The 15,016-nt window shown below is 38.9% G+C and overlaps 1 protein-coding gene across 15 annotated transcripts in view; it reads left to right on the plus strand.

The window, feature by feature from the left end:
- The window catches only part of DEPDC5 (DEP domain containing 5, GATOR1 subcomplex subunit), a 110,190-nt gene that overhangs the window by 18,634 nt on the left and 76,540 nt on the right, over positions 1–15,016 (plus strand). For all 15 annotated transcript variants that reach the window (XM_081037144.1, XM_081037150.1, XM_081037157.1 and 12 more), the window contains exons 9-17: positions 2,014–2,092; positions 3,185–3,246; positions 7,728–7,797; positions 8,087–8,159; positions 9,171–9,274; positions 9,563–9,637; positions 11,487–11,621; positions 12,513–12,574; positions 14,384–14,457. In XM_081037144.1, the coding sequence (XP_080893270.1) occupies positions 2,014–2,092; positions 3,185–3,246; positions 7,728–7,797; positions 8,087–8,159; positions 9,171–9,274; positions 9,563–9,637; positions 11,487–11,621; positions 12,513–12,574; positions 14,384–14,457 (734 nt within the window). The remainder of the gene's footprint in view (positions 1–2,013; positions 2,093–3,184; positions 3,247–7,727; positions 7,798–8,086; positions 8,160–9,170; positions 9,275–9,562; positions 9,638–11,486; positions 11,622–12,512; positions 12,575–14,383; positions 14,458–15,016) is intronic.

Consider the following 15,016-nt stretch of genomic DNA (forward strand, 5'->3'; position numbering starts at 1 on the left):
ATTGGAACCCGCATACACCCCTAATAGGAATGTAAAATGGTGCAGCCACTGCGGGACAGTTTGCTAATTCCTCAAAAGGTTAAATACAGAATTACCAAATGACCCAGCGATTCCACTCTTACATAGCACCATTATTCAAACTAGCCAAAAAGTAGAAACAACCCAAGATGTCCATCAGCTGATGAACAGATAAACATAATGTGGTATAGCCATACAGTGGACTGCTATTCAATAAAAAAAGAATGAAGTGATTCATGCAACACCATGGATGAACCTTGAAAACATGCTAAGTGAAAGAAACTAGTTACAAAAGACCACATGTTGTATGGATTCCATTTATGTGACGTTTTCATAGTAGACAGATCCATAGAAAGTCAATTAGTGCTTGCCATAAGAGAGGGTAGTAGGGAGTAACTGCTAATGCATATGGTGTTTCTTTTTGGAGTGATGAAAACGTTCTGGAATTAGATAGTAGTGATGGTTGCGTAACATTGTGCGTGAACTAAAAACCACTGAATTCATTAAAAATGGTGAATATTATGTGAATTTTATCTTTAAAAAAATCTGGACAAAATGAAAAAGAAAAAACCATTAGAAGGGTAATTTGAATATAACAATAATTGACACTTTTACAGTTTCAAAGTGAAGGACACATTTAAAATTCTAACCAGCGTCAAATGGAATTTTTTATAGTATCTCTGAAAGACATACTATACAGTAAATGATTTATATCTTATACAGTAAATGATTTAAAAAATGTAAAACAGACATAATAAAATATCACTGTATATATTTGTGTACACACACTTTATATATATGGAGTGTGTTAACCAGATCTAGAAAAGTATCTTTTAAATCAACTTAATAAAAAAAGTTTCCATACAATAAAACACATCCATTGTATGTGTATAGTTCCAATTTTGACAAATGTATATACCACAATCAAGTATAGGATATTTCCATCATCTCAGAAAATTCGTTCATGCCCCTTTGCTGTCAGAACCTGTCATACACAGTGGCAACCATTGATCGGCTTCTATCTCTAGAATTATTTTCCCTAAAAAGGTATTTTTTCAACAATAACTTCTTTAATTATAAGAGCATTGCACATTTATTCTAAATCATTTAGACTGTATATATTTCTGTTTGTTTCTTTGAAATATTTTGAAATTTAAAAGGTAAACGAAAAAAAGCAAAATCATTCATAATGCCCAGAGATGATTACAGTTAATATTTTGAAAGGTATATTTTCTCTGAGTTTTTGTGTTTCTGAGTGTTAGAGAGGGAGAGTGAATTTATCGAGTGTTGTCCGTTATATGCCAGAGACTATGGAAAGCCCTGGAAAGTGCATGGTGAATGTGCTTCTGTCTTTTAAGGAGCGAAGTCTCCAGTGAACTAATGGAGTGTCAGAGATTTACATTTTGCTTTCCCACCAAACATCTTTAGAGCTTGTGGAGGAGGGAAGTATGGGTAAGGAGCTTTGTGGTAAAGCACACAGGTCCAGAGAAACACTTACATTTTTCCTGCAAGCAGTCTGGGTATGGAGCTAGGGTACGATGTGAATTATTTATTAGACCCAGCAACTCACCAACTGTCATCAGCCTTAGCCCAAGTTCTACTTCCATAATGATGTTTCGTTGGCCTTCCCACGTAGATTTGCTGCCCCTTCTCCAATGTTTCTTATAAGAAGCTTCATGGAATGTTTATATATATTGCGGTACTTTGCAACCTTTACCCTCTACTATAAACTCATAGAGGGCAGGGACAGGATTTTCTCATGGCCAATGATGCCAGGGATTAAGCTTACCTTTAGCAGTCCCATGTCACAATTCCATCATTGCTCCTTTTGGTGGCGTTGGTGGTAAAACAACATAAAATTTGTCATCTTAACCATTTTTAAGTGCGCAGTTCCATAGTATTAAGTGTGCAGTTCCATAGGAGTGAAACAAATCTCCAGAACTGAAACTACATAGTGTTGCTGTTTTAATGCAATGATGTTTTTGTTTATTTCAGGTGGTGTTCCGTTCTACGTCGGCTATGGTTTACATATTTATTCAGATGAGCTGTGAAATGTGGGATTTTGATATTTATGGTACTGTTCCTAACTGCTGGTTGTAACTGCTAATGGGGAGAAGTTTCCGATTTCTCTTACGTTGTCATTTGCAGTAAGCTCTTGATGTTCTCTAAAGATGTGTCCTGAGATTTTTACAAATCCTCAAATGCTAAAACAAATATTTTACATATTTTACATATATAGTGAATTACATGAAATATAGTAAAATATTAATGAAAAATCTGAATTCTCAAATCTTTAATTCTATAATTCCAGGATCAAAAGTCATGGAGAGAGTGACTTTGTGGCCAGGAAACAACACTTTTTTTTTTTTTTTTAACATTTAATGAATGTTTATTAGGACCAGGCACTTTACTAAGATTATGTATATAATCTCATATAATTCTTAAAACAATTATTCTTGCAATCTCCTCTGTGTTCGTTCCATTTTGCTGTTGCAACACATTAGCACAAGCTATTGGCTTAAGACAATACTCATTTATTATCTTACATTCCTCAAAGTCAGAGGGGAAACAACACTTTTTCTGGTCTCTTTCATTTCTCGTCCTGTCGTTCACAGAAATCAAGTTTATCTCATTTTATTAAAATTACACAATAAGCGGAGAACAATAAAGCTGCTATGAGGCTGTAGGTACTGTGTCCAACACACCAGCCTCATGGTGCATGCAATTCACATTTGTGTTTATCAAAATTATAAATTAATTTTTATTGTGGTTCATCAAGCTCACTCAAAAACAGCAGGAACTGAAAATGGTAATTTAGTGAATGTCCAGGGTCTACCAAATCATCTAATAAACTGTAAGCATCATTATGAGAGTAATCATATTTAGAAGTTAGGTGGTTCTCTCATATTGAAGATACACCATATTTTTCAATCATCAAAGCTTTTTCAATCTTGCATTTTACCTTGAAGCCATGGCTTCTTACTGAGTGAGGTCAATATTAAATTTTGCTCCATAGAAAAATCTAGGTTGAAACCACTTTTATACATCTGGCTTTTGTGATCTTCTTTTGGGATATAGCAGAACCCACTTTCTCTGACTGTATTGAGAGACGGAATTGTAAGTAAGAAAGAAAGACAATCCTCGTCCTCTTATTGTTTCTTTTCAGGGGATCTGTATTTTGAGAAAGCTGTGAATGGTTTCCTTGCTGATCTCTTTACCAAGTGGAAGGTACGTTTCTTCTTATGCACTAAATCTCACCGAGTAAACATTATTCAATCCAGATTTTTGAAAAATGCACTATTTCTATTAAGCTGCATTTAAAATCTTAGCTAAAGCCTAAATTGATGAGACTCTAGATTTAAATTCCTTTAATCACCTCAACATGGTAAAAGGCATTTATGAAAAACCCATAGTTAATATCATACTTAATGATGAAAGACTGAAAACTTTCCCTCTTAAGATCAGGAAAAGGATAAAGATGCCTGCTTTCACTAGTATTCACCGTTGTACTGGAAGTTCTCACGAGGCCAGGAAAAGAAATAGAAGGCATCCATACTGTAAAAGAAGTAAACCTATATTAAAGCTAATAAATGAATTCAGGACAGTTGTAGGATAATGAATCAGCACACAAAATCAGCAGTGAGCAAGCAAACAGGAAATTTAAAAATAAGAAATTAAATTTTTAAAAAAGGGAAGTAAAAAAGAATTCCATTTACAAGAACATCGGAGAGAATAAAATACTTCTAATGCTTTACCGAAGGCGGTGTAAGACTTGTACACTAAAATCTCCAAACTTTGCTGAAAGAGATTAACAGAGGCCTAAATAAATGAAAAATAATCCATGTTCATAGATTGGAAGGCTTAATGTTGTTAAAATGGCAGTACTACCCAAGGTAAACTATAGCTCAATATAGTCCCTATCAAAATCCCGGTGGCCTTTTTTTGTTTACAGAAATGGGAAAGCTGATTCTAAAATTTATACGGGATAAATTGCAAGGGATCATGAATAGCCAAGACAGTTTTGGAAAAAAAAAGAACAAAGTTGAAGGACTGTCACTTCCTAATTTCAAAACTTATGACAAAGTCAAAGTAGCCAAAACTGTGGTACTGGAATAAAGATGGACGTATAATAGATCAATGGAACAGAGTTAAGAGTACAGAAATCAACCCATATATCTGTGCCCAGTTGATTTTAGATAAGGATGTCAAGTCCATTCAATGAGGGAAAGAATAGTCTCTTCAACAGTTGTTCTGAGATAACTGAATATCCATATGCAAAAGAATGAATTTGAACCCTCACCTCCTAGCATATAAAATAATTAACTCAAAATGAATCAAAGACCTATATATGAGAGCTAAAACCATAACACTCTGAAAACATAAGGGAAATCTTTGTAACATTGGATTTGGCAAGGGTTTCTTAGATATAACACCAAAAACGAGCATCCAAAGAAAAATAGATAAATTGAATAAACTCCATTAAAATTAAAAACTTTTGTGCATCAAAGGACACTGTCAAAAAAGTGAAAAGACATCACGCAGAATAGGAGGAAATATTTGCCAATTATCTATCTGGTAAGAGTCTAGTGTCCAGAATATATAAAGAACTTTTACAACTCACAACATGGATGAACCTTGAAAACATTATGCCAAGTGAGAGAAGCCAGACATAACACCATATATTATAAGATTCTGTTTATATGAATGTTCAGGATAGGCAAATCTATACAGACAAAAAATAGGGTAGTGGCTGCCAGGGGCTAGGGATGGGGAGTGACTGCTTAATCAATATGGGGTTTCCTTTTGGAAGGGTAAAAATGTTCTGGAACTAGATAGTGGTGGTCGTTGCACAACACTGTTAATGTACTGACACTAATGGCAATATTTATGTTGTATTTACCACAATTTTTAAAAAAACATCAAAACTTATTCTAATCAATTATCCTACCCTGATTTCACAAGGGGACATCATCCTCATCAAGAAGTGTTTAAGGTCACATAGGTAGTGGAAAAGAGCATGAGTTTGGATTAAAACAGATGGGTTTGAAATTATGGTTCTGCTCCAATTAGCTTTTCTAATCTTGGAGAGGTATTCAGTCTCTCTGAGTCTCTCTTATCTGCAAAATGGAGATAATAGTTCCTACCTCACAAGGTGTTTTATATTATCTGCACATAATTCTCAATAGGATCTAGGTCTCAATAGAACCTAAGTCTCATTCTCTTTCCTCAGCAATATAGATGCATATCCTTTAGCTCTTTAGGTTAGAAAAATAGAAATACTATATGTGCCCTCTGAACTTGCAGACCTGCTGGGGAGATTGGATATACCTATTTGAAACAACAGCTAGCCATACATTTTAGGGGTTGGAATTTTATTTACTTTTGAATTTGGACTTGGAAAGTTGACGAAGATGTGGATGGCTGGAAAGGAAGACAGAGAGGGTATTTCAGATGAAGAGAAGTGTACGGGCGAAAGGATGAAAATGGGCATGAGAGTGGGGGTGCGGGTCTTAGGCGACTCCACAGAGGTTTTATGAGGGGAATGAGCAAATAATAAGATTGGGTTAAAAGGATAGGGTCAGGTCAAGCCAGGCAGTTTGGATTTGATTTGATAAGTGGGAACTATTAAAGATTCTTAAGTAGGGGTGTCAATGTGAGTAAGGCTGGGGAGAATTTGAGGAAGAGCCGCCCAATGGTCAGGAGCCATTTGGTGAAGGCTTCTGTAGTCACGGCTTAAGGATGGTTAGGCTTTTGTGTCTTCCTGCGTAAGGGGTCTGAGGGGAACACAAACAGCAGGGGCTGTGGGAAGCCAGGCTTTCGAGGTGGGCTGATTAATGGTCCCCTTGGACCACCTCATGGCCATTTCAGTGTTGGCTCCACGAAAATCTCCATTTCAGGTCTGGCTCTGTGAAATTAGATGTAGGGACAAGATATGGCACAAGCCCAGTCATTGGTTTACAAGACTTTGTTCTTAGGATTTGTTTATTTTTTAAAATCGTGAACTTGGTTGTAAAGCAAGAACTTGAAAATGAATTAAAATAACTTTCTGTAAACACTTGATTTAATGAAGATTGGTGAAAGTTACTTATTTATATATGCTATTGAATAATCTAACGCTGACACGGTGGCTAGCAGGATCAAGCATGGGAATATATGAGTTTGTCTCTCAGCCCAAAATAGTGTGGTGGTGGTGGAGGTAAGAGCAGTAGTTAACGTTTATTGTGTATTTTGACATAGCAGGATTGTGGTGTTTTACCCATATTATCTCACTTAATTCTCTCCTCCCTATTACATAGGTAGGGAAAGTACAGCTCTAAGAGATTAGGTAACTTACCTATGATCAACAGCCTATAAAAGCAGAATAAGGATTCTAATACTGTTCCATCCACTCATCCAGAGCTAGCCTGAGATCGTAATCCCTGTCCTGTCTATGTTTCTGTAATCCCAGGCCATGTCACCACTGTTGTTTATTGTCTCCTCCATCAGTCATGAGTTGAGAGGCTCATATGCCCACACCAGCCTCTTTTTTTTATTGGAGATTATTGGGGAACAGTGTGTTTTTCCAGGACCCATCAGCTCGAAGTCAAGTCGTTGTCCTTCAATCTAGTAGTGGAGGGCGCAGCCATTTTCAATTTTAGTAGTAAGGGGCACAGCCCACCATCCCATGCAGGAATCAAACCGGCAACTTGTTGTTGAGAGCTCACGCTCTAACCAACTGAGCCATCCGGCCGACCCACCACACCAGCCTCTTATAAGGATTTTTTCCTCTACATCACTTACACCAAAATCAGATAAAGATGCCGAGTTTGGAGCACTGGGAGTCCAATAAATTAGGTGACTAATGAAGGTCTTTTTCATAGCACTCTGCTTTTGGTACTGTGGCTTGTATTTAGGAATTCCTGCCATGAAAGAAGATAGTGTGTCATACAATGTGCAGTATGTTGTGTGGCTTATTTGATGAATGCTGAATTGTGTAGTCAGTAAGTACTGTATGAGTGGGTTAGAGATGGGGTTGGTCAGTATAGGCTGTTGTCTCAAAGACCCAGGAGGAACTGAAATGGAGTTTGCTGGCTCACTGGTGCAAGCCGAATTGCATGCCATCAGTAAACACCTGCTTCCAGAACATTGATCTCTAGACTCCATGGAAGTGTTTATTCTCACTAGTTTTCATCTCAGTCCAAAGGTAATTCATTGCAGCGGCTGTGACTCCTGCATCTCAAGCAGATTCTAGTCCTCATCCTGTGACATTGATAGGATGTGGGTGTGTCTTTGATTGTTACACCTACCACCATCAGTTCTGTTCATTCCCTGAACCACAGTTCTGAAGAAATGATAAAACACTGTGAAGCAGCTACAAATACCATGATCCTCTGACACTGGGCTGGTCTATTTCATGCCAAATCAAGAGCCGGGAGACTGGGGCCCATACCTTTTGGTGATTTGCTGTTTTCACTTGCCCCATTCCTGGGACTTTAGGTAACTTGTCCAAGGTCACGTAGTGGTAAGTTTCAGAGCCAGGACTCAATCCAGGTCTGACTCCCAGCAGTGCAGTGTCCACTGCATTATGCGACCTGTGATTACCTGATGTTATCCAATACTGTACTGCCATGAAGCCTCCTAGAACTGAGAATATTATGTTCATGCTGGGCTGCTTCATGGTGAAGTAAATGGAATAAACTTAAGTCCTCTTTTTCTCTACTCATGCCTAGGAGAAGAACTGTAGTCATGAAGTGACAGTGGTCCTATTTTCTAGAACTTTCTATGATGCAAAATCTGTTGGTAAGTCTTTCTCCTAGTTATTTTTTGTTAAGCTTCTCACACCCTTATCCCCATCCATTCCTTATTCTTTCCCTTTGCACTGTTCTGTTATGAGGACTGAACTCAACAGAAAATAGCACAGTGTATGCAAGAAGTCTGTGGGATGTGATTCATCATAACACCAACTTAATAGATATATAATTATATTCATTCATTCATTCATATGATGCAAATGTTCAGTCCAGAAGAGGGAACAGAGAAACTGTGAGTTTCTCTTTTCAATCTACATACTTTGTTTTCTCTATTTCAGATGAATTTCCTGAAGTAAACCGACCCTCAATTCGACAGGATCACAAGGGGCGATTCTATGAAGACTTTTATAAGTATGTTTTGGGTGCTTCACTATGCCGCTTACCCCCACTTTTTTCGGTTGTTTCTTTCCTAACTTAAAAAAAATGACCATAATTTTACATTTACAGAGAAGTTACAGAGATAATTCAGAGATCCCATATACCTGTCACCCAGTTTCCCCTGTTAACCTTTCATAACCAAGGTACATTTGTCAAAACTGCAAGAACAGCATTGGTACTTTACTATTCACTAAAGTTCAGACTTTTCGCAGATTTCACGAGTTTTTCCACTTACGCATTTTTTTTTTTTGATTCCAGGAATTTGTCTAGGCTACCACATTGAATTTAGATTTTGCAAACTTTTTATTGTGAAAAATTTCAATCTTGCAGGAAAGAAAAATAATATACCCAACATTTGGATTTAACAGCGGCTATCATGCCATATTTGCTTCATCTGTTTTTTTGGCTAAATTTTGTTTTAGAGTAAATTACAGATATTATGGTATTTTGTTCCTGTGCATATCTAAAGAATAAGGGCATTTTCATATGTAATCACAATATAACCACATAAGTTTTTATTTTCAATCTCTGTGACTGTTGATGTGATTACATTTCTTTGTTAATGTTTGTTAAATGCATTTGACTTTATAGCTTATTATTGCATGATAAATTCTCCTAACTTTGGCAATCCCACCTTATCCTTTCCTTAAAACCCTGTAGTAGGGTTTCCAGGCGGGAATTCCTGTCCATTCTCAGGAATTTTTTTCGCTTTCTTGTTCCCAGATCCCGAGCTATAAACTGTTTTTTGTTCTCCACAATGAATCGTTTCCACAAAGTGATGGCTGATACTACCAACCACCTGGGTTCAAGGAGCTGATTTTCCCGATTTCCCAACCAACTTTTCTAGGGATTCGGGAACTGAAAAGTGAAAACAATTCCCCGAGAACGGGCGGGAATTCCCGTCTGGAAACCCTACCTGTAAGGGACCTGACGTCCTGTACGCAATAGTTGTTCGATAACTATTTATGATAATACTTCTTTCAGAGTGGTGGTACAAAATGAGAGGAGAGAAGAGTGGACTTCACTCCTTGTGACCATTAAAAAACTCTTCATCCAGTATCCAGTGTTGGTTCGACTGGAACAGGCAGGTACTGCATCCATGTGATAGAAGGTACAGCAGGGAAAGGTTTAGGATGCAGGCTAGGAGATAGAGAGGTTCATGTTGTGTCTCCTCCAGCGCCGTGTATAGTTAGTTTCTGCTTCCGGTCAGGTTTCTATTTCTGGGCAGGTCCCATTATTCTTTATGTGTACAATAAAGTTCAATAATGTCCCTACCTCAGGGTGGGAGGCCCTATGGAGCCAGACACCTTCCACTTGTTTTTTAAGAGTTCATCTTTCATGAGATGTTTTTTCTTCTTTTGTGTCTTTTGCTTCAGAGGGCTTTCCTCAAGGAAACAATTCTACCTCAGCACAAGGAAACTACCTAGAGGCCATTAATCTGTCATTCAATGGTAAGGACGCCAGCCACAGTGATTAGGCATCCTGCTTACCTCATGGCTATGAACTTCTCTTTACTAATGTCCAAAAACCCAGATGATGTCCCCACCCCCCTATCCACCCAAATTAATTGAAAGCAATAACTTTTATTATTATTATTATTAGTTTCAGGTATACAAAACAATGTAATAGTTAGACATTTACACCTCTCACAAAGTGACAACCCTCCTCCCCAAACCTACCACCCCTCTGACATCACACACAGCCCCCATGGTTCCACTAACCCCATGCCCTGCGCTACACTCCACATTCCATGAGTTTGTATATGTATGTTAAGCCACATTCGACACTCATCACGATTCAGCTTCAGCTTCAGGTGCATACCGCAGCGGTTAGGCCCCTACACCGTCCATGAAGTGGTCTCCCCAATAAGACAAGTGTCCATCAGATACCCTACAGAATCTTTACACCGGTACTGATTATACTCCCCAAACTGTCCTTCATGTCCCCGTGGCAATTTTGTGGTTAACGATTGTTCCTTCTAATCCCCTCACCCTCTCCCCCATCCCCACCCCACTCCCATCTAGCAGCCCTCAGTTTTTTCTCTATATCTCTGAGACTGTGAAGGCAATAACTTCTTATGGTCAACATTTAGCTATTAGGTCTTCTGTGGGGAAATTAACTTGCTATTCTCATCTGCTTCTCCTGGGAACCTAAGAGGAAAGAGCTGGAGGGATCTTCTTTGGCCTCTTTGTTGTACTAAACTATGTTCTTACTATTTTTTGCCCCATCCCTCTACTGTTTCTAGGTAATTTTTTTTTCAATCTACTTTTTTCATTTTGGAATTATACAAGTGACACATGTGCCTAGAATTCAAGAAATGGAGACGTATATGAAGTAAAAATGAATATCTCCCTTCTCCCTCCACTGTTAGAATCCTTCTAAGAGGGACCGTTTTTAAGAATGTGGTGCAATTTCTTCCGAATGTTTGTCCCTGCATTTATGTGTTGGCTGAGATACTACTTTGTTTGCAAATCACAGGAATCTACTGAATTCATTTAAACAGAAAGGAAAATTTACTCTTGAGGATGCAGGGTCTCAGTGGGTCAGCCAGGAAAGATGTGAACACCATGCTGAGGGAGGTGGGGACGAGGATGGCTCTGGGGACCGCAGCTGCAGGAATTCTTAGAGCTGTGTTCATCTCCTAGTAGCCCCGTCTCTGCGCTGTTTAGAATTCCACATTCCTGGCGGAGAGCATATCATCAGCTCAGCACCGGTTAGGCCTCTGTCCTGCCCTGGCCAGTGCCTGGAAGTGATGATGAGTGGTCCCTTCACTGTGTGTGTCACCTTCCCATGTGTCTGTACTCAGGTGCTAGAGATTCTACAGCACGGAGTCTTTTGTTAGTAAATCTTTCTGTCATATTTGAATGTTGCTGATTTTCCAAAGTAAGAATTATAGGCCAGAAACAAAATTAACTTGTCCAATTTACAAAGTCATCAAAGATTGTGGTCTCCTAAGTACTGTCTGAAATTAATATTTGATTCTTACAAGTTGCAACACAGATTCATTTATGGGTGGAAATTAATTACATGAGATTTGCGCATTTGAGGCTCCACGAGGCAAGTATCGATGGAGAGAGATTAACAAAGGTGACAGTGACATAGTCTTGTGATCAAGCAGTTCTTAGTGTAGAGGGGGAAAGACAAACATGCACACCACTAACTAGAAAACAGGTCAGAATGTGGCAATTGCTGTAATCGAAATGTGGATCAAATCCTCCGAGAGCGTGGAGACGCTTGCCAGTGGCTGGTTTCTGAAAAGCTGTAACATCTTCATTAGAAGACTTTATGCTTTTGTTCAAGTGTTTGACAAGCACTACATCAACCGCAACTTTGACCGAACTGGGCAGATGTCCGTGGTGATCACACCTGGGGTGGGTGTGTTTGAAGTAGACCGGCTACTCATGATCTTGACCAAGCAGCGGATGATAGATAACGGTAATGCTCCCGGTCCATGCTGTCCCCGAACTTACCTGAGGGTACAGCCTGGCTTACGCTTGGAACTCTGAGCTTCCCCTGGCTCTGTGCATGGGGATACGGGGATGTGAATAATGTTAGGTGGTAAAAGAGTCACCTAAGATCATTCAAAAAAAGGAGTTCCATGGTCAACTCTGTTTGGGAAATGCTGGATTGTTACACACCTAGGCCCATTCCGTAACGGCAGCTTTTACTGTGTTAGTGTATCTTGATTATCTCTAAGGGGCACAGCTGGTACTGAGTTTCCCAAACATATTTGACACTGGAGAACCCTTTGTGTGTGTGTGTGTGGTGGCGGAGGTGTCAAGGAATCAGTGTCCATCAGCCCATCTTGGGAAGTACCAGCAAATCATCTAGTCCAGACCTCCTTCGGTGATGTGCCATGTTTTCCCAACTCGCATCCCCAAACCCCCATTTAATTTGTGTTTCAACAACAAATGGAGTTGGGAAAGTAAATCCTGATTGCCAATAAAGAAGCTCTGTTTAGTGATGTGGATTGTTTTGCTCTTTACCGAGATGGCAAGGTTTCTCTTCTGGCCTTGACTCTTCAGTCATGGAGGCCTGGTTGTCTTTTTGACAAATCATGACCTGCAAGGCAGTCAGACGCTTATTATCAGGCACTGAATAATGGCAGGTGTGATGGGACTTAGGAAAGAGAAAACATAAAATACATCTATTTATTTCTTTGCTGCCTAGGCAGCACTGTGGAAGTTATAAATCGTAGGATGGTAGTAAGTTGGCCTTGCCTCAGACCCTGACCCAATGAAATAACATCAAAAATAGAAGGAGCACTTATTTCTGCCTCTCCCTTCTTACTCACCCCCGAACTACTTTTGTCTTTTCTGTTTTTAGGAATTGGTGTCGACTTGGTATGCATGGGGGAGCAGCCATTACATGCTGTCCCATTGTTCAAGGTAATTAGATTTTAGATTGCTTACTGAAGTCCTGCTTCTAGCACCAGGGTGATATTGAGAATAGTGAAAAACAGGAGCAGTCCCATGTCCTACTTGTTTTTTTGTTTGTTTGCATTTTTATTTTCAACATTTTGTATTAGAGTTGTTTAATTGCAAACTGAAATAGAAAAAACACATAGCATAACATAAAATACAGCATGACATACAATGGTATGATCAAACAATATGGTGAATGTTTAAATAAAAGGTATGATCAAACAATATGGTGAATTTTTAAATTTAAAAAAGTTACTTGATTACAATAAAAGACATATTGCCATTAATCCCCCTCAAAATACTCACCCTTCAAACACACTTACCCCATCGTTCTTGCCACTTTCTGAAGCAGTTCTGGAAGTCCTCTTTCATGAATGTCTTTAATGTGCTGTTGTGGCTGCCTCGATGTCCTGAATCATTTTGACTTTGGGGAAGAGCCAGAAGTTGCAAGGTGCCAGATCCAGTGAATAAGGTGGATGAGGACACACCATAATGTTTTTATTTGACAGAAATTGCCATATACCAGAAGTAGTGTGTGACACAGAGCGTTGTCATGGTGGAGGATGATTTACAGCACATTTTAAAACACACCTTCTCTCAACCATAGCTTACACGTGACTGACTGCACCGAACAAGTTGAAACTTGTCACACACTGTTACTAAGGTTTGTCACGCTGCTTCCCATATTGAAGATCCCTACTTTTCTGTTTGATGGCACTTGGCAGCAGCATTCACTGTATTTTATTTGCCCAGATCACAACAGAAAGGCTCTGTGTCACATTGCTTCCGGTATGGCAATTTCTGTCAGATAAAAACATTACAGAGTGTTCACATCCACCTTATTCACTGGATCTGGCACCGTGCGACTTATGGCTCTTCCTCAAAGTCAAAATGAGCATGAAAGGTAAACATTTTGACTCTATTCAGGGCATCGAGGCAGCCATGACTGCAACTAAAGATACTCATGAAAGAGAACTTCCAGAACTGCTTTAGAAAGTATCAAGAACGATGGGGTAAGTGTTTAAAGTGAGGGGGAGTATTTTGTGGGGGATTAATGGCAGTGTGTCTTTTACTGTAATAAATTTTTTTAATTTAAACATTCACTGTATGTTTTGATCACACCTTGTATATATGGTCTTCACAATAACGTTTTTTGACATTCAGTTTTATTTTATATTAGTTTCAGGTGTGCAGTATACTGGTTAGACATTTATATAATTTAAGAAGCGATCCCTCTAACTAGTCTAGTACCCACCCGGCACTATACATAATTATTACCATAATATTGACTATATTTCTCATGCTTTACATCCCCATGACTATTTTTAACTATCACTTTGTACTTCTTAATCCTTTCACCTTCTTTACCCAGTCCCCAAACCCCCCTCCCATCTATCACCCAATAAATCTAGTACCCATCTGACACCATACATATTTATTACAATATTATTGACTATATTCCTTATGCTGTACCCTACATCCCCATGATTACTTTGTAATAAGCAATTTGTACTATTTAATACCCCTTTTTCACACAGCCCCACAACCCCCTCCCATCTGGCAACCATCAGAATGTTCTCTGATCTATGAGTTTGTTTCTGGTCTGCTTTTTTGTTTATTTTGTTCTTTAGATTGTACATGTAAGTGAGATCATACAGCATTTTATCTTTATCTGTCTGACTTATTTCACTTAGCATAATGCTTTCTAGGTCCATCAATGTTGATGCACTGCTTGTTTTTTAGCTGATCTGTGCCTGGCTTTTACCCTTTCAGCTGCATAATAGGAGTGTTCCTCGCGATTCTTGTCTGGGTGATGACTATAATATTCCTCACTGGATAAACCACAGGTGGGTGTGATCATGACTCATAGTAGATGATAAGAATTTTGAGTAAGTTTCTTGCCATTTTCTCTTCAAATCGGTTCCATTTTTACTATCAGATCTTTTGTCAAGAAAATATATAAACCAAAATTCCAACATTTGCTTAAAGCTTCTCTACATATAATGCGGTAGCAGTAACATGAGAACAGTCTCTGATGAAAAAACTAAATAAAATTTTGAAGGACTTATTTTCTGCTATTCCCAACTCTTACCATTCCCCCCACCCACAGACTATTATCAGACCAGCATCGTGCCTGGTCTCCTCCATTTGTAGAAAAATCCCCATGCCTCTTCTTCACATGGGACGAGGCCTCAGAGTTCCTGCGATTCTAGCTCAGGGATGGTGTCTCTCGTGCCTCTGCCAGTGCCACTACCCTCCCTATCCCTGTCCTCATCCTTTGGAACAACTACAATAATCTTATCAGTGTGTGTATTTCTAGTCTCTCTCCTTCAGTCCATCCTCTAGACCAGGGTTCCTCAACCTTGACACTACTGATATTTTGGCTAGGTCATTCTTTGTTGTGGG

This window comes from Rhinolophus hipposideros, assembly GCF_964194185.1.
Source record: "Rhinolophus hipposideros genome assembly, chromosome: 24".
Lineage (NCBI taxonomy): Eukaryota > Metazoa > Chordata > Mammalia > Chiroptera > Rhinolophidae > Rhinolophus > Rhinolophus hipposideros.